The 23,721-nt window shown below is 36.5% G+C and overlaps 1 protein-coding gene across 1 annotated transcript in view; it reads left to right on the top strand.

The window, feature by feature from the left end:
* LOC141522917 (uncharacterized) overlaps nucleotides 1-23,721 on the top strand; it is a 44,826-nt gene that overhangs the window by 1,149 nt on the left and 19,956 nt on the right. The window contains exons 2-7 of the mRNA XM_074236280.1: nucleotides 3,298-3,484; nucleotides 9,332-9,576; nucleotides 10,350-10,550; nucleotides 11,697-11,870; nucleotides 15,486-15,728; nucleotides 23,592-23,663. Coding sequence (XP_074092381.1) covers nucleotides 3,298-3,484; nucleotides 9,332-9,576; nucleotides 10,350-10,550; nucleotides 11,697-11,870; nucleotides 15,486-15,728; nucleotides 23,592-23,663 — 1,122 coding nt within the window. The remainder of the gene's footprint in view (nucleotides 1-3,297; nucleotides 3,485-9,331; nucleotides 9,577-10,349; nucleotides 10,551-11,696; nucleotides 11,871-15,485; nucleotides 15,729-23,591; nucleotides 23,664-23,721) is intronic.

Raw genomic sequence — 23,721 nt, 5'->3', positions numbered from 1 at the left:
AATGTCCTCTTAGACAAGAGGCAAGGAAATAAGTGGTAAAAATGTCTGAAAATATTCACTCTATTTCTCATCTTATTTTTTTAGGTTTTTTTGCAAGGCAATGAGGTTAAGTGGCTTGCTCAAGGCCATACAGCTAGGTAATTATTAAGTATCTGAGGTCACATTTGAACTCAGGTACTCCTGACTCCAGGGCTGGTGCTCTATCCACTATGCCACCTAGCTGCCCCTATTTCTCATCTTATTAACAAAAGGCCAAAGGCTGTCCAACTTTAAGGTTACCAGTTAATCAAAGATCCTCTATGCATTGTACATTAAAAAAAAAACCTAAAATATTATGATTCTATTATTTAACCTAGGATTATACTAGAATAAATAATATCCAGTATTAATCTAATCAGTTATGCTAAGTCACCAGGAAGAGATAATGTATAGATTTTATTCCATACCCCTTGAAAAAGGATTGGATTAGGATTTAAAAGATAGGTTTAAGTTCTGGTACTTTTACTAACTTTCTGTGTGCTTTTGAATGTTTGCTTGTTGAAGAGAGGATTCAGGAGAGTTTTGAGGGGTTTTTGGCTGATTCAAATATTTAAAAGATTGACATCAGGAAGTAGTGTTCTACTTAGTGCCAAAGGGAAGAATTAAGAATCTACAAGATGGCATATTTTGACTGAATATAAATAGAAACTTTCTGACAGTTAAAATTTTCAAAAGCAGAATGGGTTACTTTAGAGGTAATGAGCTCCCTATCATTGGAAATCTTTAAACAAAGTATAGATGGTCCCTTGACATATTGTTGAAGGAATTCATGCTTAAGATAGGAATTGGACTTACTAACTATTAAGGTCCTAACTAATTCAATACTTTTGGGTGCTTTTTCATTTAGAGGCAGCATAATAGAGTGAAAAGAGTGCCAACCAGTCTTAGGAGGCCTAGTTTAGAATCCCAGTTCTGCTACTGTGGGACAATGTTTTTGTCCACAAAATAGTGATCTCTTAAGCTACCCAAAAGATCTACTATTCAGTAATATTTCTTTAGGGATATAAATTAAACATTTTCCTCTTTTCTCTTTTTTTCTTTCCTTCTTCCTTCCCTCCTTCCTTCCTTCCTTCCTTCTCCTTTCTCTCACTAAAGATTCAATTTGACTAAATAGACAATTCGCCAAATCAAGTAATTTCAGAGGCAAATGTTAATTTTCAGTATATAAATTCATAACCTGAGCATCAAGACAGTTAAGAAATTATAGTTTATTTCCAGTTTCATGAAGGAAAGAAATCCCCTCTAGAGGAAATGAATTCTCTGGGTATAAGGGCAACCAGACCTGAGACAGGGACAGTCATCTTCCTGAGTTCAAATGTGGCCTCACATCTTAATAGCTTTATGACCCTGGACAAGTCACTTAATCCTGTTTTGCCTCAGTTCCTCATCTGTAAAATGATCTGGAAAAAGAAAAGGCAAACTATTCCATTCTCTTTGCCCAGAAAGCCCTAAACAGAATTATGAGGAGTCCAACATGACTAAAGCAATTGTACAACAATATGTTATATAACTAAGGATAATTTAGTATTCAGCATAGAGGACCATACATGTTATAACTGGATTGCTTAAGACATTTTTTATTAAATATTTGAAGATTCCTTGGAACCCTTAGATTACAGACAACACCCATCAGCAATTGTAGGGTTGCTGGCCATGGCACTGAACAATTCAGCCCTGTCTGTACAATATCAACTGCCTCTATGGAGCAATGTTTATTGTTCAGGATAAACTTATCTTAATTCTGTAACCAAGAGAATGAGATTCTCTTTTACTCCTAATATGTCTATACGGAGCTGAAGGGAATTGGGACTGGGTCTTGCACTAATTTGGACATAGCATATTGTAATATGATAAGAATTGGCTAACAAATATTATTCCTATATGAGATATAAAATTCTTTAATCCCATTTTCACTTTCTGTAGAGAAATAAAACTAAAAAAAGATACCCACTCTCTCATCAACAAGAAAAGGGATACAGATTTGTATTTGTCTTTGTGGCATAGATTAAAAGTATATAGGTCATTTCAGAAATGAAGTACAGTAAATGTACTCACCAATATGTAAATTTCAAATTTCTGAACAATCTTTGTGAAAGATAAATTGTGTGCTATCTCTTCTTCTCACTACCAGAGGCCTCTCAGCAACCTGGTCCTGACTCACCAACAGAAGATTGAAAGTCCCAAAAGTTAATTGGTGTCTATCTAATCTAACACTTCACTATTTCCTCCTTTCTTTCCCTCAGAAACCTCATGCATATTCCATATTTCTGCTTTTCAAATTATTCATTGCTCAGACCTCATTTAATTCCACCTCAAGTAATCTCCCATTGTTACACAAACACAAACAAGCACACACATACTGATTGATTTCCAAATACCCATTCACCTCCTTTCCATTTACCCTAATTCCACTGAAGGTGATTTTTTTAAAAGTTAAAGTGAATTAAAATGAAATTTTTATGTATAGTTTTAGTATTCGCCCTAAAGTAACTGTAACTGAAAAACCAGGATCCTTATGAATAGATTGGTTAAGCAATTGTATGAGTAGAACAATTAAAGGAATATCAGAAATATTTCCTATCTTCCATAATCTACAGTACCAGAAGGTCAAAGTCTTTTAGAGTAAATATTGCCCTCTGATTTGAGTAAAGGGTTGAAATTGTTTTAAGTACAAATGCTTAAGACATGTAAATATTTTTAACACTTTGATAGAAATTAGTTTATCAGATTTCACAACTGAATTAAGAGTCCTGGGTTCCTGTATAAAGGAGAGTCATTGAAAAGGACAGAATAAGCTTAAGTCTGTTAAGTCATAATATTTACTTACCTTGAGTTTGTAATACATTTAAATCTCCAACTATTTTTCCAACATAATTTCCTTCTAGCTGTGTCTCCTACATCATACTATATTTGTTTATCTATAAATCGTTATCAATGCTTTTATGTTTTCTTTTTTTGTTGTTTTTTTTGCAAGGAAAATGGGGTTAAATGGCTTGCCCAAGGCCACACAGCTAGGTAATTATTAAGTGTCTGAGATCAGATTTGAACCCAGGTACTCCTGATTCCAGGGCCGTTGTTTTATCCACTTATTTTTAAAATATGATTAACTTTTTTTAACACAGAGAGGATTCAATTTAGTTTATAAAAATCAATATCCACTTTCTAGTCAATCATTTTTAAAAGTTCTAATTAAAGGTTATTTAAAGATTTCTAGTATGAAGGTTAATACCATCTTTATATTTTTCTCTTCCTAAATAGGTAAGGAATCTTCAAAACAGGCTTCTCACAAAAGAATCCTCATTGAAAGAGTTGAAATTTGAACTAGAAAAGTACAAAGAAAATTATATCAGACAGTCCTCCCAGAATATGACCTTGAAAGATCATATTGTAGATCTAAAGGATATCAATGCTTCAGCCTCCAGAATAAAGTTTTTGAAAAATATCAGTATTTAGAACCTTGAAAGAGGCAACTGGGACTTAAGTGAAAGAGTAGCAGAACTTGAAAGCCATCTAAGATAGGGTGTGTTTTCTAATTGGTATCCACATTGGGTGATATGGTGAAAAATTCACTGACAGGATGGAGGAGACTTGGCTCTTGGTCCTGCTACTGACTTGCTTGATGACCTTAGGCAAGTCACTTTAACTCTCTGAGACTCAGTTTCCTCACCTGTAATAGAAGAGATTGAACTTGTAAAGTCTAAGAGTTCTCTAAAAATGCTTCAATTCTATAGACATTTCATCATCAGCCCTGGAGTCAGGAGGAACTGAATTCCAATCAGTCCTTGAACACTTGATGCTTACTAGTGGTGGACAAGTCCACTTAACACTTATTGTCTTGCATCCAGGGCCATCTTCATTTTTCCACATCCATATCCAGCCACTGGATCCCCCCCAAAGGTTCTAGAGGAAAAAGTGAGGCCAGTGACTTAGCATAGCACTCCCTCATTCACATCCAATTCATGTACTTGTCAGAGTATCACCTCCCTGATATCATGGTATTTTCCAAGAACAAAACATCATCACCAATCAAAACATTTAAATTAGTTCAAATTGTGCATTTTTGGGGATTCAGCATTATGTAAAATGATTATTCCATTTCTTGATGAATATTAGAGATGAAAGATTTGAAACTGTACCCTGGGCTAGGCTGTTAGGAAAAAAAAAAGTACCACTATCCTTTTCTTGGTGTGTATGTATGTATGTATATATGTAGAAGGTATGGTGAGGTAAGGGAGTAGATTTCAGACCAGGTTACTTATAACAGAAAAACCTGAGGAAATCCCAGGAATTACAATCATAGTAAGGCAAAGGAGGAGGAGGCCTAGAAATGATTCTGTCCAAGTCAGTTACTTGAATTGTGTCAGTTTTCTATTTCTAATTCTTTGGTGCTAATGTCCCACTATCTACCAGTCTGATAATTCCTCTGAGACTTGGATTTCCCACACTGCTTTAGGAGAGAAAATACTTAGGAACCTAAAATTGATTTGGGAACCAAACTAGAATCAAGAGATCAATATAAATTTAAGGATCAGTAGGTGGGAGAAAAGGATGACTCTTTCTGGTTGTCCAGATACTGTGAAAGGAGAGTATCAAAGAGTATCAAAGGACTGATTAAAGGCAACAATCATTAGAATGACCCCCTATGCGGCAGATGATGTCTAGAATTACTAACAGCTTAACTTTTGCCTGAGTACAATGTTTGGAAATGGACAGTCCCTCTATGTGACATGGAGAAGGCTTCCATACAAATTCTTTTTTTTTAAATTTAAATTAATTTTTATTAAAGATATTATTTGAGTTTTACATTTTCCCCCATCTTGCTTCCTCCCCCCTCCCCCCCCCCACCAAGAGCACTCTGTCAGTCTTTACTTTGTTTCCATGTTGTACCTTGATCCAAATTGGGTGTGATGAGAGAGAAATCATATCCTTAAAGAGAAGAGAAGTCTCAGAGGTAACAAGATCAGACAATAAGCTATCTGGTTTTTTTCTAAATTAAAGGGAATAGTCCTTGCACTTTGTTCAAACTCCACAGCTCCTTATCTGGATACAGATGATACTCTCCTTTGCAGACAGCCCAAAATTGTTCTCAGTTGTTGCCCTGATGGAATGAGCAAGTCCTTCAAGGTTGAACATCACTCCCATGTTGCTGTTAGAGTATACAGTGTTTTTCTGGTTCTGCTCATCTCACTCAGCATCAGTTCATGCAAATTCCTCCAGGCTTCTCTGAAATCCCCTCCCTCCTGGTTTCTAATAGAACAATAGTGTTCCATGACATACATATACCACAGTTTGCTAAGCCATTCCCCAATTGAAGGACATTTACTGGATTTCCAATTCTTTGCCACCACAAACAGGGCTGCTATAAATATTTTTGTACAAGTAATGTTTTTATACTTTTTCCTCATCTCTTCAGGGTATAGACCCAGTAGTGGTATTGCTGAGTCAAAGGGTATGGCACATTTTTGTTGCCCTTTGGGCATAGTTCCAAATAGCTCTCCAGAAGGGTTGGATGAGTTCACAGCTCCACCAACAGTGTAATAGTGTCCCAGATTTCCCACATCCCTTCCAACAATGATCATTATCCTTCCTGGTCATACTGGTCAATCTGAGAGGTGTGAGGTGGTACCTCAGAGAAGCTTTAATTTGCATTTCTCTAATAATTAATGATTTAGAGCATTTTTTCATATGGCTATAGATTACTTTGATCTCCTCATCTGTAAATTGCCTTTGCATATCCTTTGACCATTTGTCAACTGGGGAGTGGCTTTTTGTTTTAAAAATATGACTCTGTTCTCTGTATATTTTAGAAATGAGTCCTTTGTCAGAATCATTAGTTGTAAAGATCGTTTCCCAATTTAGTACATTTCTTTTGATCTTGGTTACATTGGTTTTATCTGTGCAAAACTTTTTAATTTAATGTAATCGAAATCATCTAATTGGATTTTGGTGATGTTCTCCAACTCTTCTTTAGTCATAAACTGTTTCCCTTTCCATAGATCTGACGGGTAGACTAGTCCTTGATCTTCTAATTTGCTTATAGTATTTTTTTTTATGTCTATGTCCTGTAACCATTTGGATCTTATCTTGGTAAAGGGTGTGAGGTGTTGGTCTAATCTAAGTTTCTTCCATACTAACTTCCAATTTTCCCAGCAATTTTTATCAAAGAGGGAGTTTTTATCCCAATGGCCAGACTCTTTGGGTTTATCAAACAGCAGCTTACTATAATCATCTCCTGCTTTTACACCTAGTCTATTCCACTGGTCCACCACTCTATTTCTTAGCCAATACCAAATAGTTTTCATACAAATTCTAAATGAAAAAAAAAAATAGAGGGGCGGCTAGGTGGTGCAGTGGCTAGAGCAGTGACCCTGGATTCAGGAGTACCTGAGTTCAAATCTGGCCTCAGACACTTAATAATTACCTAGCTGTGTGGCCTTGGACAAATCACTTAACCACCATTGCCTTGCAAAAACCTTAAAAAAAGTATAAAGTGATTCACTATTCACCTTTTCTTTCACTAAGTGTTCAAGTATTCTCTGTGTCTATATGTCAAATTACTATTTTTTTAGAAGTCTGTCAGTTTAAATGCGAAAGAAAATGACCAGTGGAAGTTCTTGTAGAATAGACTCTGGGCGATAGATTTTTAAAGACAAGACAGCCATGCCCTAAGGTTGAAACGTTATTATTTTTCTTGGCATTTCTTTTGCTACTCCTAGCTTCTCCTCACAAATGGTTAATTTGACAACCGCTTAGATAGCAAAGAATCCATATTTCTCTCATGGAACATGAAACATTCTACTTTAAAGAAAAATCTTATTGTACTTAGCATGTAAAAAATGTATAAGATTAAGACTTGTTATTATCATCCACAGAGTACAGCTTATAGAAAGAGAAAAGGCAGAACAAAAAGCAGCTGGTTTGGAAAAAAAGTTGGTGGATGCCACACACAAATTAGCCTCTTTTATGAATCTTGATATGAAAGGGCAAGATGATTCCCCAGAGGTTTTAGTGAAGAAGGTAAGAATACTCTACTCAAGATGAATTTATGGAGAGGTAATAATTTTATTCTATATTTTTACTCCTGTCATATTTCTCATGAAATGTTTTGGTTGAAAACTGAACAATTGCCCAGTGACAATGAGTTATCTTTTCCAAGTGAAGAGCAAGTAGCTGACATGTTCCTTAACATAATTTGGAACCCTAGAATTTCTTCTGTGGCACCACAGGAATTAATCTGATCTTTGGGTGAAAGGTAGTTGAAAAACTTCCCTGTGTATTCTCCCATCTCTCAGGCACCTTTGGAAATAGTAAACTAGTGGTATAGGGCATAATTCAAGAAGGGAGTGGGCTAGTGGAAGAAGCTCTGAGATTCAGAACATTTGAATTATAGTCTGTGTTTAACTAGTAATATTAACTACCTTAGTAAAATCAATTTGCATTATACTTTTATCTAGAAAATTAGAATTTAAAATACACTTTCTTCATTGTTATAAGATTTGCTATAAAGATAAATATTAGGTGAAAAATAACTTTTATACTTCAAATATTTTATTATTCTCTTCACTATTATTATTATCATTATTATTGTGATCACTATTATGAAGTAGCTTAGAGAACCAATTTAACAGTAAAAATAGAGAAGCCGAGTGACATAGTGAATAGAGTGCTAGATCTAGAGTCAGGAAGATTCATTTCCCTGAGTTCATGTCCAGCTTTAGACCAAAAATGGTTGTGTGACCTTGAGCAAGTAATTTAACCTTATTTGTCTCTGTTTCCTCATGTGTAAAATGAGGTAGAGAAGGAAACAAGAAACTACAGGAGTATCATTGCCAAAAAATACCCCCCAAATCCAAACAGGGTTACAAAGAGTCAGACATAATTGAAAAATTAAGTAACAAGAATTAGTTTTTCCTTACATGAAGACTAAATCAACTCCTTTGAAATTTTCATCCATGAGGGCCCCTGTCATATCCCTCTCACTCTTTTCTAGACTATTCTCTTTAATTAGGGGCAGTTAGATAGAGAAATGAATAGAGTACTAGGCCTGAGTCAGGAAAATCTGTGTTCAAATTTCACCTCAGATACTTACTGTATGACTCTGGACAAATCACCTAACTTCTGTCTCAGGAACAAATGAGATAATGATTGTAAAATACTTAGGACAGTGTCTGGCACATAATGAGAATATATAAATCTTAGTTATATTATTATTATTATTATTATTATTATTAGTTTATACTCCTAATCCTCATGCATCATGATCTTACCTTCTTTCATTGTCCTGATTGACTTCTACTTTATATTCTACAGATTATTCATCATATCATGTGTCCCTCAAGAATTGAGCACAATGTTCCAAGCCTGACTTGATAGACTGGAGCCTATCACCTGCTTCAGAATTCCTTGTTTGCAATGTGCTGCAGATCACTCATACCAACCAATGCTTATCTCTATGACTCAGGGTCACATGGCAGGACTTTACATTCTTCCCTATTATATTCCATCTGCTGAGATTTAATCTAATGTTTTAGCTTACAAAAATCTTTATGGCTCCAGACTCTTATCTAGTATGGTAGTATTTTCTTCCAGCTTTATATAAGTCATTTGATTAAAAAAATGTTAAGCAACAGAAAAGCAATTGGAGAACTTTGGCTTGCTTTTCTACAGATCTTTGTGTAACCCTTCCAAAAAAATTAAACAGAATTAATTTGGGACATATTTTACTCTACTCTGCTGGTTTTAGGTCTCCTCATTAATAATAATAGTGACAAGAACAATAAAATAGTTTCCATTTATATAGTACTTTGAAAACACTGAACTTTTCAAAATGGTTTTACATTTATTATGTCATTTTATCATTAGAACAATGCTGTGAGAAAGGTAGTACAAGTATTCTTATTCTTATTTTACAGATAAGGAACAGTGTGATAACAAAAAAAAAAAAAATCATTGCAGGTAAGATAGGACCTGAACCAAAGACCCTTAGCTCCCCAACCCACTGATTTTTGCTACTTACTTGCTCTGGGCCTCTGATTCATCCTCTCTAAAATCTAGGGATTAGATTAAATGATATCTAAGGTCATTTCCAGCTCTGAAAAAGAAGACTCTGCTGTACTTGTTCTCTCAAATGAGAGTCTGTGACTATATTTATATTCTTCTTTGATCATAGAACAATAGAATGACTGAAATCACTCAATTTGAAAGACATAGATTTAATGTTATTGTCATCTTTAGGACAATGAGGAAACTATCCTGGCCAAGAACTTGGAAAGATAAAGCATTTTTCTCTCAGGGAAACTGAAGGTTTGGGATAGATGTCAATATGATTTGCTTTACAAGGAAAAGCAAATGTCTACAATAGAACAAAGCCCATTCACCCTCAACTGGGAAACTCAAACTACCCAGACACAGCACCAGAGTTTCATTAGTAAACTTGCTACTCTTCTAAGAAACACCTTTATTACTGTACCAGCAACAGAGGAAGCTGTGAGAGAAAGGATACAAGAAATCAGTATGAATGAACAGTCTTGGAGATATGTGAGTATGTTGCAAGAAAAGTTGTCATTTTAAAATATTCTAATCATAAAGTCTAAATTGATTCCTAATTGAGACAATACTTGTGCCTCATTTTAAATTATGTCTATTTCTGTTTCTGAGTTTTCAAAACAGTAAGGCAAACAAAGGAGCAAGCATCTATAAAGTCAGTTTAACATTTCTCATATCAGGATAGTTCTAATTGTTAAAACCCAGTAATTCTGTTTATATCACTTCTGAGGACATCTCCACAAGTCACTTGGAAGCATTTCTAGTGAATATGTGATAATACTGTATATAAAACCAAAATCATAACAATAAAATTTTTCAAAAAGTGAGACCAATTGTTCAGTTTCATCAGAATAGTTGAAATTGTTATAGCAAAAAATATTTCTTCTCTTTCTTCACCTCCAGTTTATAGAAATATTGTTTATTTTGAAATTGAATGTGTGTTGCAGAGTTCTGCCTTTAAAAATCTTGTTTTTGCCAGTATTCTAGTTCCTTTCATTAGGGAGTGTTCTCTGGTGACCTGAAAATTTATTAAATGGTTTCAGTATTAGGTTGAAATTGAAGTATTATGTTTTCATATATCAGCCTCCCTTTTCTCCTCTTCATTTCAACCAGTGATCTCTATATACCTCCAATTTCCTAGCAGGAAAGTCTTGAAAGCATAGTGAAATCCATATTTCAATTATAATCATTGGATTTGCAAGTTTGACTTTTAAAGGCAAACATGGGATACACTTTTGTTTCTCAGTTTTGTAATTTACCTGCAGAAAACTGATGTCCTTCAACAAGAGATTCAATTGCTAACTCGGCAGGTTGAGCAACTTCATCAACTTTGTCAAGAGGTTGTATGTCACTCATCCCAAAGTGAAGAAAAGTTTCTGGAGCAAAAGAAATCCCTAAAGATCTCAGAAGGGAAATCTGCCACTGATTATTTATTTCAAGGAAATTGGAATTTAGACAAAAAGAAAGTAAGGGTTCTAGATGTATATGGCAAGGAAAAAATAATTTTTATAAAATTATATCAATGGCTTCAATTTTAACCAATGTTCATAAAAATAACGTTCTTATTAGCATTCTAAGGGACTGGGAGGGGGAGAATGACAACAAATTGATTAATTCCCATATTCCTGATTTCGTACAGATGTTAGCAGAAAGCCCATGTTCCAACTTTCTCATTATAAACATATTTGATTTTTAGATGTAATTCAGATTTTTGTAATTTGTAATTTGATTTTTATGTAATTTTAAAAGAAGATCTAAAAGACAGATTATCTAATGGTGGAATTTCAGTTCATAATAATAACTATATTGGAGTATATAGTAAAGGGCATTACTGAGTAGAGAGCATTACTGGAGAAATGATGGATTGGCCAATCACAGCCCATTACTGGAAGGATGCACATTATACTCTGACGGATGCAGTTTCCTTCATGGTTGTTTGCTGTGCCTGGACAAGCTCTGAAGAAGAGAGTAGGGGCCTCTATTAAAAGGAGGTTCTCCCAGCTTACCTCTGAGAGATTGCATCAGGTAAAACTCATTACACAGGCTCCCTAAGGCTCTCATTGGTCAGTTCTCCCTGAGCTCACAGGCTAAAGGGGACACGGCATGCAAATAACTACAAGAGAGTCATTTTCAATGAAGTCACACATGGTTACATGTCATCCACTTTACAGCATAACTTTTCATGCCATTGGTGAGAGACAGCATGATGCAGGACTTAGGAGGAGACCTGAATTTGGATTCTGGTTCCATCCTTTGGCTTTTGGGTGACCTTGAATAAAAACCTCTCAATACTCAAGTTTATTAAGATACCTGACATTTATGAGACCTTAAAACACTATATAAATGTCAGATGTCTTACTCAACTTGAGGAGTGCATGGAGTGTTATCACAGCTTTGGGGATGATTTTCTTTATGGAGTGTGAGTATGCCCACTGGCAACACTCGAGCACCATCTGGTGGTCTGGATTCTCCTAGGGTCTAGTTGTGGGCATTGAATACTCTCACCAATCAGGAGTCAGAGTTCCAAGGGTTGGTAGAATACCATTACATTGGACTTTGAAGAGAATATTCAAACTCATATTCAACCTGTGCCTTTATTTCCTCCTTTTCAGAGTATAGCCTGGTCTAATAGAGAGAATCTGAATCCTACTGGTGACCAGGTAATGATGGGGAGGGAGGGAGGATATGATTCCTCCAGAAATATATTTATGTCTCTCTTGAGGCAAAAGCACATGAGTTCCTTAGGCTGTCAAACACTGCTTTCGAAGAATGTTCCAGACCCCAAGGTAAAATAGAGGAGAGGGAAATATGTGGGTATCATGATTCCCACAATCCAGACTTTTAGCAAGAAAAGGTGATTTCCAGGCTTTGGCATAGTCTTAATATGAGAAGAGTGTCATATGCATGGAAGCAGTGGAATCTCCCCCTGAATGTAGGGGAATAAATATTTGAACTCTGACCCCTTATAGTATTTTGTGTACCTGGTCATTACAGGACTATTGTCTAGAATCCACTTCCAAGATTGAAACCTGAAGTATTACCTTCACTATGGAGTTTATTCTGGGTCTCTAGGGCTGAAAGAAGAATATTAGAATATTTCCCTCTTCATAGATCCAAGTTAATTTCCTCCCTCAGGGAGTCTAAACTGCATTGTGTAGACAGTATACAGTCTATACCTGTAATTTCCACTTGATTCTAGAAGTGTGACACCTCTTCCTTATGGAAAGGAGGAAGAGAGTCAAGGTGAAGATGTTCTCCATTGAAAGAAAAGGAGGGAGGTTATTGGGTGGGATGATTATATCCTATATCCTATCTAGGGAGAGTCCTATGTCTTATTTAGAGAATGGGGTAATAGTAATGGTGGGAGGAGAATCTAGCCAACAGAAGTCAATGCCCACTCTTTTGGTTTGGCTAACTGTTGGACTTGCATAAATTGGGATAATAATAATAAGCCTGGAGAAAAGGTGGAACTCATTAGAGAAGTAGAAAAATTGTAGAGCTTGTTTCTGCACTACTGTGGGTCCTTTTTGTGTTTTCTGAGAGGTTGTACAAAGATTATCCTGTGTCTAAAGTATACATTTCTTATCTTGAGTGCTTTTATTCATATCTGTGGAGAACTAGATGTTTGTTATATTCACATATCATGCTGAGATATCCTTGGAACCACGGTGAGAAGAAGCTACCTGAGTCTAAGAGAAAGCCAACTGAATCTATTTGAAAATAATTTTTCATATTCCCTAGATTGAATCTAGTCTATTTGGGCCAAGACAAAGGCTGGGCCTCAGATTCATGAGTCTGGGACTAGTTTGACTCCTTGATTTTGTCTCTGTCAGAGTGACCACTTCACTGACAACAGAAGTAAGAAAAGCATTGTTTCTTTTGTCAGATGCAGTAATTGGAATTAACACTTCATCCCAATCAAACTAAAGGATGTTTTCATATCAATGATACCAATATTTGGATACTTTTTGATAAATGTACCCCAAAATATCAACAACAAGAAATTATGGCTTAGATAGAACTATGACTTTCCTATTAAAAACACTTAATATACATGTCTGATCTGATCTGTATAATAACCCTGTGGGTTAGGGAGTACAAGGATTGTGATTTCTATTTCAGTGTTGAGGAAACTGAGTCTAAGGTAGAAATCTGGGACTCAAAATCCAGGTCTTTTTATTCCTTCTCTTGTACCTTACGTAGTTTCATGTATTTGTTAATGAATTTAACTTTGATTTAAAAAATTGACTTACTAATCAGCTGTGGCTGTAGTATGGGTAACCCCAAATCATTAAGTATTTTTTTTTGGTGATAGCTCAAAACTTTTTATTAAGTGCTCTTTTCTTACTCATTTAAGAAACATACAGAAAAGTTGCAAAGACATTGGTCCAGCATCCACAGAGCTTCTCGAGATCCTCTGCAGCTCAGATGCTGAGTCATCTTGAAAATGGGAGGCCATGCTTGCTTCATGCCTCTCCCACCCACTGGAGCTTCAACAGCACAAATGTTCCTCATATCATTTTTCCTGACTCTCTTCTGATACATGACCTTCCCAAACCTTAGTAGGGTTAATGAGATGCTACAGTCACACACACACACACACACACACACATTCCTTGATGGCCAACCTTCTCCAAACTGAGGTCACTATGTACTGCAGTTCTCTGTGTTATATGCCATATCTTCCTACTACCATGTTAAGTGCCACACCCTAATTTAGAATCTCTTGTTCCTAGAACTCTTCTGTACATGTTAGATGCTTATCCAATATGGGTTGAATGGACTCTAATACAATAGGATCATAAGTTTAGAGGCCAGCAAATCGAATACTCTCATTTTGCAGATAATGTCCTGCCCAGGGCCACAGAGCTAACGAGTTAGGATTTCAATAGCTTTTCCTGTCTCAAGTGTGAAAAAGTCACATATCCAACTGAAAAATTCATAATGTATATTTTGTGTAGAGACCTGGAAGTCCTGGGCTTAAGTTCTCAAAAATCCTGGCTGTGACCTCTTAGCGTTTTATGCCACACTCTAAGATTTAGTAAGTTGCAGAGAAGGTGCTATTCTGTTTCAGTAGAGGGATTTTACTCACCTGGGAGTTCCCTATATCACTAAAATCAAAAGTTCAGTCCTTTACTCTATCTGTTAACTTTATGGGATTATTCTGTAACATGAATTCTTTGATGTCTAATAAGGTTTGAACTACCACTAAAAGCTTTTCCACAGGCATTACATTCAAAAGGTTTTTCTCCACTGTGAATTCTCTGGTGCTTAATAAGGTGAGAGCTTCTCTTGAAGGCTTTCTCACATTCGTTACATTTATAAGGTTTCTCCCCACTATGAATCCTCTGATGCCGAATAAGATCTGAACTCCACCTAAAAGCCTTCCCATATTCATGGCACTCATAAGGTTTCTCCCCACTGTGAATTCTCTGATGGTCCATCAGGACTGAGCTTGCCCTGAAGGCTTTCCCACATTCAGGACACTTAAGGGGTTTCTCTCCTCTGTGAATTCTTTCATGCTCCATCAGTGCTGAGCTCCCTCGGAAAGCTCTTCCACATTCCTGACAACCATACAGTTTCCCTTCAGTGTGAACTCTCTGATGCCAAATAAGGTATGCATTCCTTCGGAAAGCTTTCCCATATTGGTGGCATGATTATATCCTACATTATATCCTATATCCTATCTAGGGAGAGTCCTATCTCTGATTTAGAGAATGGGGTATTAGTAATGGTGGGAGGAGAATCTAGCCAACAGAAGTCAATGCCCAATCTTTTGGTGTGGCTAACTGTTGGACTTGCATAAATCTGGATAATAATAAGCCTAGAGAAAAGGTGGAACTCATGAGAGGAGGAGAAAAATTGTAGAGCTTGTTTCTGGACTACTGTGAGTCCTTTCTGTGTTTTCTGAGAGGCTGTACAAAGATTATCCTATGTCTAAAGTATACATTTCTTATCTTGAGTGCTTTTATTCATATCTGTGGAGAACTAGATGTTTGTTATATTCACATATCATGCTGAGATTTTTTTGTAACCAGTTTGAGGAGGAGAAGCAACCTGAGTCCAAGAGAAAGCAACCTGAATCTATGAGAAAATGATTTTTGATATTCCCTAGCACTTAATATACATGTTTGATCTGATCTGCTCAATAACCCTGTGGGCTAGAGAGTACAAGAGTTCTGATTTACATTTCAGTGTTGAGGAAACTGAGTCTAAGGTAGAAATCTGGGACTCAAAATCCAGGTCTTTTTATTCCTTCTCTTGTACCTTACGTAGTTTCATGTATTTGTTAATGAATTTAACTTTGATTTAAAAAATTGACTTACTAATCAGCTGTGGCTCCAGTATGGGCAACCCCAGAATCATGAAGTATTTTTAAGACTAGTTCTTTGTTGATGTAGAGAGAAACACAAAGGGAAATAAACAAAGTGAAAACTTTGCAGGCGGAAGAGTTGAACAAGAAGTTCCGGAAGCTAGAGAAAGAAAAAAGACAACAGCTTCTGTTGGCAGTTGAAAACCGCTTGCCGAACACGGCAACTCTAAGACTGGAAGAAAAGGTGCAGAAACTTCAGAAAGATCTCAGTGACATGAAGCTTTCAAATCAAAACATGAAAACTCAACTAACGAGAGTAAACTACCTCAAAGTAAGTGAAGTTATTTCAAAAACTCAATCAGTGTCTTTGTCTCATGATTTCAAAGTCTATTTCATTTAAGCAAACAGGTTCCCTTTCATCTCTTAATTCAAGGGAAAATTTTCAAATTATTGTTTTTGTCTGCTGAATTTCTCACTAGAATATCATAGTTGTAGGGTCCCCCAAATAAACTTCTATATTAAGCCAATTATTGCCATTTAATTCAGAGGTAGCACCATCCATAGAGGGCTAGACCTGGAGTTAGCAGAATTGTGTTTGAATTACCATGGGAAAGTCTCCTGTCTCAATTCCCTCATCTGTAAAATGTGGCATCCAGACCCGTACTCTACTTACCTAATAAGTTTTGTTGTGAGATTTAAAGTGGCTAACAAATATAAAGTTCTATATGAATAGTGGCTGCTATTAAACACTTATGGATCAGTTTCCTGGCAACATCCTGGTCAAATTTTCCCCCTCATTTCTCTATGGCTAGCACAGATTATAAGCTCCTTCAAACTGCGACCTCATTTTATACTTTATATTGAACTTTTGTCCCCAGACAACAATGCTCTATATTCTTTTTCACTTAGAGTTTACTCAATGACTATTTTTTGTTATTTGTCCAATGAATGATGTCAGTTGCACTCCGAACTAGGATAGACGAATGGACAAAACTCTGACTGACCCTGGAGTAAGGGAAACCTAAGTTCTAATTCACCCTTAGACAATTTCTAGCTGTGTGATCCCTGGCACTAACTAACCTCTGTTCCACCTCAATGGTAAAAGGGAAATATTATTCAAATATACTTTCCAAGGTGGCTGTGAAAATCAAATGAGAACATTTTTATTTTAATTCTTATTTTATTTTTCCAATTACATGATGTGAAATTTTTTCAACATTCATCCACATAAATATTTATAAGTTACACAATTTTCTTTTATCCTCCCTTCCCACCCCCTCCCCTCAGCAGCAAACTGTTAAGTGAACATTGTACACGTAATTTGTATTTAACAAGTTTAAAACATTTGTCATTTTCTGTATGAGGAATTAGGACTGAGGGAAAAGAAAGAAAGCCATGGAATAGGAAGGAAAAATATACGAGAAATTTTTAAAAGGTGAATGTAGTGTTCATTCAGATTCTGTAGTTGCTTTTTGTTCTGTTTTGCTTTTGTTGCCTGAATGTGGATGGTATTGTCCATAACAAGTCTCCCATGGTTGTCTTAGCTCTGAACTGATGAGTGGAGCTCCGTCCATCAAACTTGAGCAATTCACAATGTTGTTAATTTGTAAAATGTTCTCTTGGTTCTGCTCTTTTCATTCAGCGTCTGTTCCTATAATTATTTCCATGCTTTTCTAGAGTTTGGCCATTGATGGTTTCTTATAGAACAATACTAGTCCATAACATTCATTTACCATAACTTGCTCAGCCATTACCCCATTGATCGGTATCCCCTCAATGTTCCATTTGTTGCTTCTACAAAAAGAGCTATGAATATTTTGGAATATGTGGTACTTTTCCCATTTTTTATGGTTTCTTCTGGATATAGGCCTAGTATTGGTATTGCTGAATTAAAGGTAAGATCATTGTTTTTTTTTTTTTAATGGGTTTTTTAAATTAAGATATCTTAACAAAATGGCATACCTCTCAAGATGGGGGAGAGGGGCAAGAAATTCCAGAAATAGAAGGTGTTTTATGCAGTATGAAAGGTTTTTTTCCTTCGCCCTCATACCAACCATAGGCTGGGGTCACAAAACTAGTTGATACATTGGTTCCTATACATCCCCCTCCCCATCATCATACTAATGAGAAAGAACTACTAGATCTCCTTGAGCATGCATAAAGAAGAAGGTCAAGACTAAGACTAGGTGGGGCTGTTTTTGAGCAAATGTAGGCTAAATGTTTTATCTTAACTCATTACCTGCCCTTGGGCAACAATATAGGCAGACCCTAGTCTTTGTAATATAAACTGACAATCCTCCCTTTACCTTTTTGTGGAACCCAAACACTCATATTTTCCTGTCTAATTAGTAATTTTTGCACTATAGTTTAGCACCAACTCCCATCCTGTACCTAGGTAGCAGACTTTTAAGTCTAGATAACAACTTCCTAACCCCTTTGGACAAATGGGTGTAAGCAATAGTCCCACAAATTCAATACTGTCCCTTTAGTGCTGGTAGACCTTCCAGGAATATAGCTTTCCTGTTTCCAAAAAATGGATATTCCTGTCCATCCTTACTTCCAAGGGGTCCTCCTAAATATGCAATATATTCCTCATGATAATATATACATTTCCAAAGTTGCTGTCCCTTCCTTCCACTGGAGAGTTTTTATACCAATGTCTTTAGATAGATCTTCTTGGCTCCAAAAGTTGATCAAAATAAATCTTTGATTTTGTGCCATTAGACCAACCCCAAGAACATCTAATATATCTAGTGATGTTTCTTAAATTATTTTTTTCTTCCAAATGGATATTTCTGCATTTCCTTGAAAGTCCATACTAACTCATGGTCAAAGTTTCCCTTAACAAGTCCCCTAGTTTGCTCATCTTTACAAGGTATCTAGGTAACATCATTACATTTCACATGAGTCTCAGTCCACCTGTCTTTTCAATTGTACCATCCAGAACATTTGTATCCTGCTTCTAGACATGTCCATAGATATTTGCTAAACCCCAGGAAAATATACTGGCCAGACTGGTATAAACAATAGTCACACTGAACTGACTCATTCATATGCCACTGGTGGTTCTCTCCTCTGGATGAGAATCTTGAGCCACAGTGCACCTCTAACCAGGAAATGAGAATCTAGGATGGACCCAAGGGGAACTGGCACCCAAGGCCAATTCTCAAACTGCTGTGTGCTACTGTGAGTCCAACAGTAAGCCACACCAAAAGAGTGGGCATTGACTTCTGTTGGCTAGATTCTCCTCCCACCATTTCTTATACCCCATTCTCTAAATCAGAGATAAGACTCTCCCTAGATAGGCTATAGGATATAATATAGGATATAATAATGCCACCCAATAATCTCCCTCTTTTCTCTCAATGGAGAACATCTTCACCTTGCCTCTCTTCCTCCTTTCCATAAGGAAGAGGTGTCACACTTCTAGAATCAAGGGGAAATTACAAGTATCGACTGTATACTGACTATACAATGTACACGTAGGTGAGAGATGGTGGAGATGAATTGGCCCATCATCTTTCCTTCTCTTCTCTTCTCTCTTCTCTTCTCTTCTCTTCTCTTCTCTTCTCTTCTCTTCTCTTCTCTTCTCTTCTCTTCTCCAAAGTCCTTCTGCATCTTCTGACCTTGTTCCAAAAAGGTCCTCTGCATCTCAGGTGACTTGTTGAGATCTTATCTTTTGTTAAAGAAACTGCTTAACTTCTTACTCAGATCAAAACACATGTTTTCATCACAAGACAAGGAGATTCTGGAGCTTATTACACTTTACAATTTGCTTTACTGCCATATTGATTGTACACACTACACTTTAACACAGTAAACTTCCCTAAGTATTTTACTACATGAGCAAACTCCCAATGAGAACTATCACATTGCCTTAAGCTTGTACCATATACATTAAACAATCATCTTAGTTCAAACCTTTTCTCTCATTACAATAATGACTCAAACATCCTTAACCAAAATGATTTTTTCCCAAAAAATATTCCCATATTTTCCTTTTCCTGGTGTACTTATCTGACTCACATTCCTTTCCTTAAACAAGACCTTGAAAATTATCCTAAGAATTTCACATTCTTCTTCTTTGCTAAATATCTCCTCTAAATAAAAATTAAGGAAATTAATTCCAATTTAACATGTAGCTGATCCCAGGGGTCAGAGCACACAGCTAACCTATCTCTGGCTGTTAGAGCCTATTCACCTAAAACTTCTTTTTTCTTATTTGCTTAGTAACTTTATAAAGATTCAGGACTTTAAAGGAAACTTCCTTTATAGATGTAAGTATTGAATGTCAGTTTCCAGGCAGAGGTCATGTGGGTATTTGAATGCCTTAGGTCTGACTTATTCTTCCAGGTAAGATATTATCCAAATGTCATTTTGGGAAAATCAAGTCAATAGGGTCCAATCTCAGGCTATACTGAGAAGATGTCCCTTTGACTACCTATCTCTGGCATCTTTAGCCCATTGGCTTCCTTGACTCCAAGAACATGACATTGACCCAGTAGCATTTCCTTTTACTGACCATCCTGGTATCTGACATAAAAAGAGAAAATTATTTAAAAGTCCTGTGATCTAAAATAATTGTTTTACCCAATTATAACTTCCAGTGAATACAATTCACAAATTCCAATTATAGCCTTAATGGGGTCCCCGTCAATGAAACCTCTCCCTAAAGCTCTGAGTGTTCTTCGTGGGTCTTTCCTAAAACCTGGTATTCTAACTATGAATGGTCCTACAGGCCTCATTTTCTACCGCCGCTTATTAGAGGCAGCCCTTTGTCTGAAATCATATTTACTCTACCTCTACAAAAAGATGCACTATCAAATTCCTCTAGGTTAGAGAACCCTCCTTCTAGCCTGTTGTATTTTACAGCAAATAAATGCCTTTGTTGACCAGGAGATTGCCTAAGCTGAATATTGTCACAAAAGCTCAAATTATCTTTCTTGTATTTATCTTTCTCATATTACATAGGTGCTTTTACTTCAAAGCAAACTACCAGTTTTGGAATGTATAGCTAGAAACTTCTATACATAAACTTGTTTAGCTACTAGCCATCCTTAACATGCAAATTACTATTTTTGTTTTGGCAAGATAAGTGGGGTTAAATGATTTGCCCAAGGTCACACAGCCAGGTAATCATTAAGTGTCTGAGGTCTAATTTGAACTCAGGCCCCCCTGTCTCTAGGACCAATGCTCTATTCACTATACCACCAACCTGGGCCCTAACAAACAAAATTACTTTTTAGAATTCTTTAAAAGCATTAGAACATTTTAGGTGACTTTAAATTTGCAATATGTATTATTATTTCCAATATAGTAAAACAAAAGTAAGAATACCACACAAATTACTGCCTTGTACAAGCAATCCTTCCATTAGTACATTATTCATGAACCCACAGATCTATCCCAGAAGGGGTAGTAATTTTTTATATTTTCCTTATTGCCCTTGAAGGACAATCCCATGTTAATCCCAAGTCAAAACAATGCAGTATTTAAATATCATATATTCACAAGGGCTAACAAAATATTGCATATATAATCCCTTTGCAATTACAAAAGAACATGACATAACTGAGAAATACACCTTACTAATCAATACATTATCTGACAGTGGGACTACACAATTGCTGTTTGTTCAGAGCCCCAACATCAGCTGTATGTAGTTACCAAGAGAAAAGTTCACATTCTTAATTTCTTTAAAATTGAACATACATTGTTAATTTACATCAAACATAAAATTCTTATTTAAGCATCTCATTTCCCTTAGAAGAAGAGCAAAATGTTTACCATTCTATCTTTATACTTTTCTCTTCTAGACCACTTTTCCCAGATCCTCTAAGGATCCAATCTCATAGGTATGATGCATTTAAAACCTCAATGCAATTAAAACTAAGCTTCTAACACTTTAGTTTGATAAAAGCTTTCAAGTACTTTATAGAGAGAATCCAGCATTCACATTCCAAAAACTCCATCCAAAATAAAAATGTTAATTGTTAGCATTACGCTTAGCATTAAAAGGAACTAGAGTTTTGCCCCCAAAGAAATCAGTAAATATGCCTGATAACATAGGTTTTCTTCTTAGTGTTATGTATGTATATATATATATACATTCATACACACATACTTACAAATATTTTCTTCTTAGTTAACCTAATACCCCTTTCATTTAACACAAAGATGTTTCAATACAGTTTAAAATCCGAAAGCACTTCATCAATGTAGTTTATTATTTAATTCCTCCCATTCTGTACAAATTTTGTCAGAATGTAACAAAAATAATAACCTTCTTTTAAACCCTCACCGTGATGACCAAAACTCCAGTTCAGAAAGATGGTGACAGTCATCACTCTTAGGCCATATAACCAGAGCAGAGACATTCATTAAATATGATGTCCCTTCTATAAATGTGACTCCTATCCCATGGATTTTATATTTTCTTCCTTTCCCAATCACATATCTTGCCTGTGGTGGTGTCTCTTTCCTTTTAAGGCTTCAGTACATGATTTCTCTTGCCCACCCCCATGGCTGAGTGAGTCACACCTCAGCCAGATTTAGTTTAGAGTTCAGGTCTTAGCAAGATTGCAGATGGGATCAAGACTGCCTTGCCTTTAGTCTACCACCCCCTTCCCCCTACACAGGGAGAAAATATGGAATTTGTCCCTGACAGTCATAAGAATAATAAATCTTCCCTAATATAACTTCTCAATCTTTCCCTTAAAAGTTAATTGTCTCCAAATCCCGTATCAAACACTTAATAATTACCTAGCTGTGTGGCCTTGGGCAAGCCACTTAACCCCATTTGCCTTTCCAAAACCTAAAAAAAAAAAGTTAATTGTCTCTTCTAAACTGTCCAAAAACCACAGTTTTTTTCTCTTTAACTCAATGTACCAGCATAGCTACGACGTCAGTGAGGGATGGGCTGAGCTTCAGAGGGGGACAATGCAGACTTACTTCATCCTGCCCTAACTTCTGAAACAGCTCTCCCAGTTTAAAACTTAGATGGATTCCCCAGACCCAGAAATACCTAACACAGACAAATACATAAGACAGGACAAAGAACAAATACATATACTCCCTCTGGAACATTGGAAATCACTCACACAGCATTTGGATCCAATCTGCTTCCTTCCTTGGCTTCCAGCTACCAGCCAGTGGCTCCCTTGCTCCTCAAGTGTGGAGGCAGCCTTCCCCGTTTAAGATTTCAGGGAAATTCCTGGAGAGGGAACCCAAATGGCCCTCCTTCAGGGCACCCTTTTATTCTCTGGCCTCTCCTTCAGTATAAATCTCCCACCCGGAGGACTTCTCAGCCATTCCAGGGTGGTTCTGGCCACTGATGCCACCCTTGCAATCACTCCTTTATGTCATTTCTACCCCAAGACATTTTAATCACTCTCAACTCCAGGCCAATCTTCCCAGGAATACCTTGAGATATTTCCCCAGCAGAGAACACTAAGAAAGTGGAGTTGAAATCAAGCCATTTGCCTGCATTCTTTTCATATGTTCTTCCTGGAAAATATCAGATAAAGAGATTTACATTAATATTGAGGGTGAGCCCCCAAATTGTTATAAATGGATCATGAATACTTAGTCTGCAGTGATTAAAATGGTCTTTTTCATTAAGATAACTTGGGGCAACTAGATGGCACAGTAGATAGATCACCAGTCCTGGAGACAGGAGTTCAGGAGTTCAAATTGAGCCTCAAATACTTAATAATTACCTTGCTGTGTGGCCTTGGGCAAACCACTTAACCCCATTGCCTTGCGAGAGAGAGAGAGAGAGAGAGAGAGAGAGAGAGAGAGAGAGAGAGAGAGAGCTTTACAAAATGGCACACCTCTCAATAGGAGAGAGCGACCATTATGATCAGTTTTATTGTTCTTTGGGCATAGTTCCATGTTGCTCTTCAGAATGAATGGATTAGTTTACATCTCCACCTACAGGGCATTAATGTCCTAATCTTCCCACAACTTCTCCCACATTGATCATTTTCCCTTTTTGTCATTTTAGTCAATTTGATTGTGAGGTGGTTCCTCATAGCTGTTTTAATTTGCATTTCCAAATGAGATGATTTTTGTAAAGTACTTAGCTCAGAGCCTTGCTCTTAGTAAATACTAAGAAATATTTTTCCCTCCCCCTTTTTATTTTCTTTTTAAATATTAATGCCAGAATAATAATCGTTCTCTTCCTACCCTTCAGGACAAAACCATTGACAAACTCGGGAAATATTTACAAAAGATTGAAACAATTAAAGAGAAGACTTCTACAAAGGTGACCAATTTGAAAACAACATTAAACTACACTGAGGCAGAAGCTGGAGAGGACAAAG

This window comes from Macrotis lagotis, chromosome 4 (assembly GCF_037893015.1).
Source record: "Macrotis lagotis isolate mMagLag1 chromosome 4, bilby.v1.9.chrom.fasta, whole genome shotgun sequence".
In the NCBI taxonomy this organism is placed as follows: Eukaryota; Metazoa; Chordata; class Mammalia; order Peramelemorphia; family Peramelidae; genus Macrotis; species Macrotis lagotis.
This window is presented reverse-complemented; position numbering and strand designations above follow the sequence as displayed.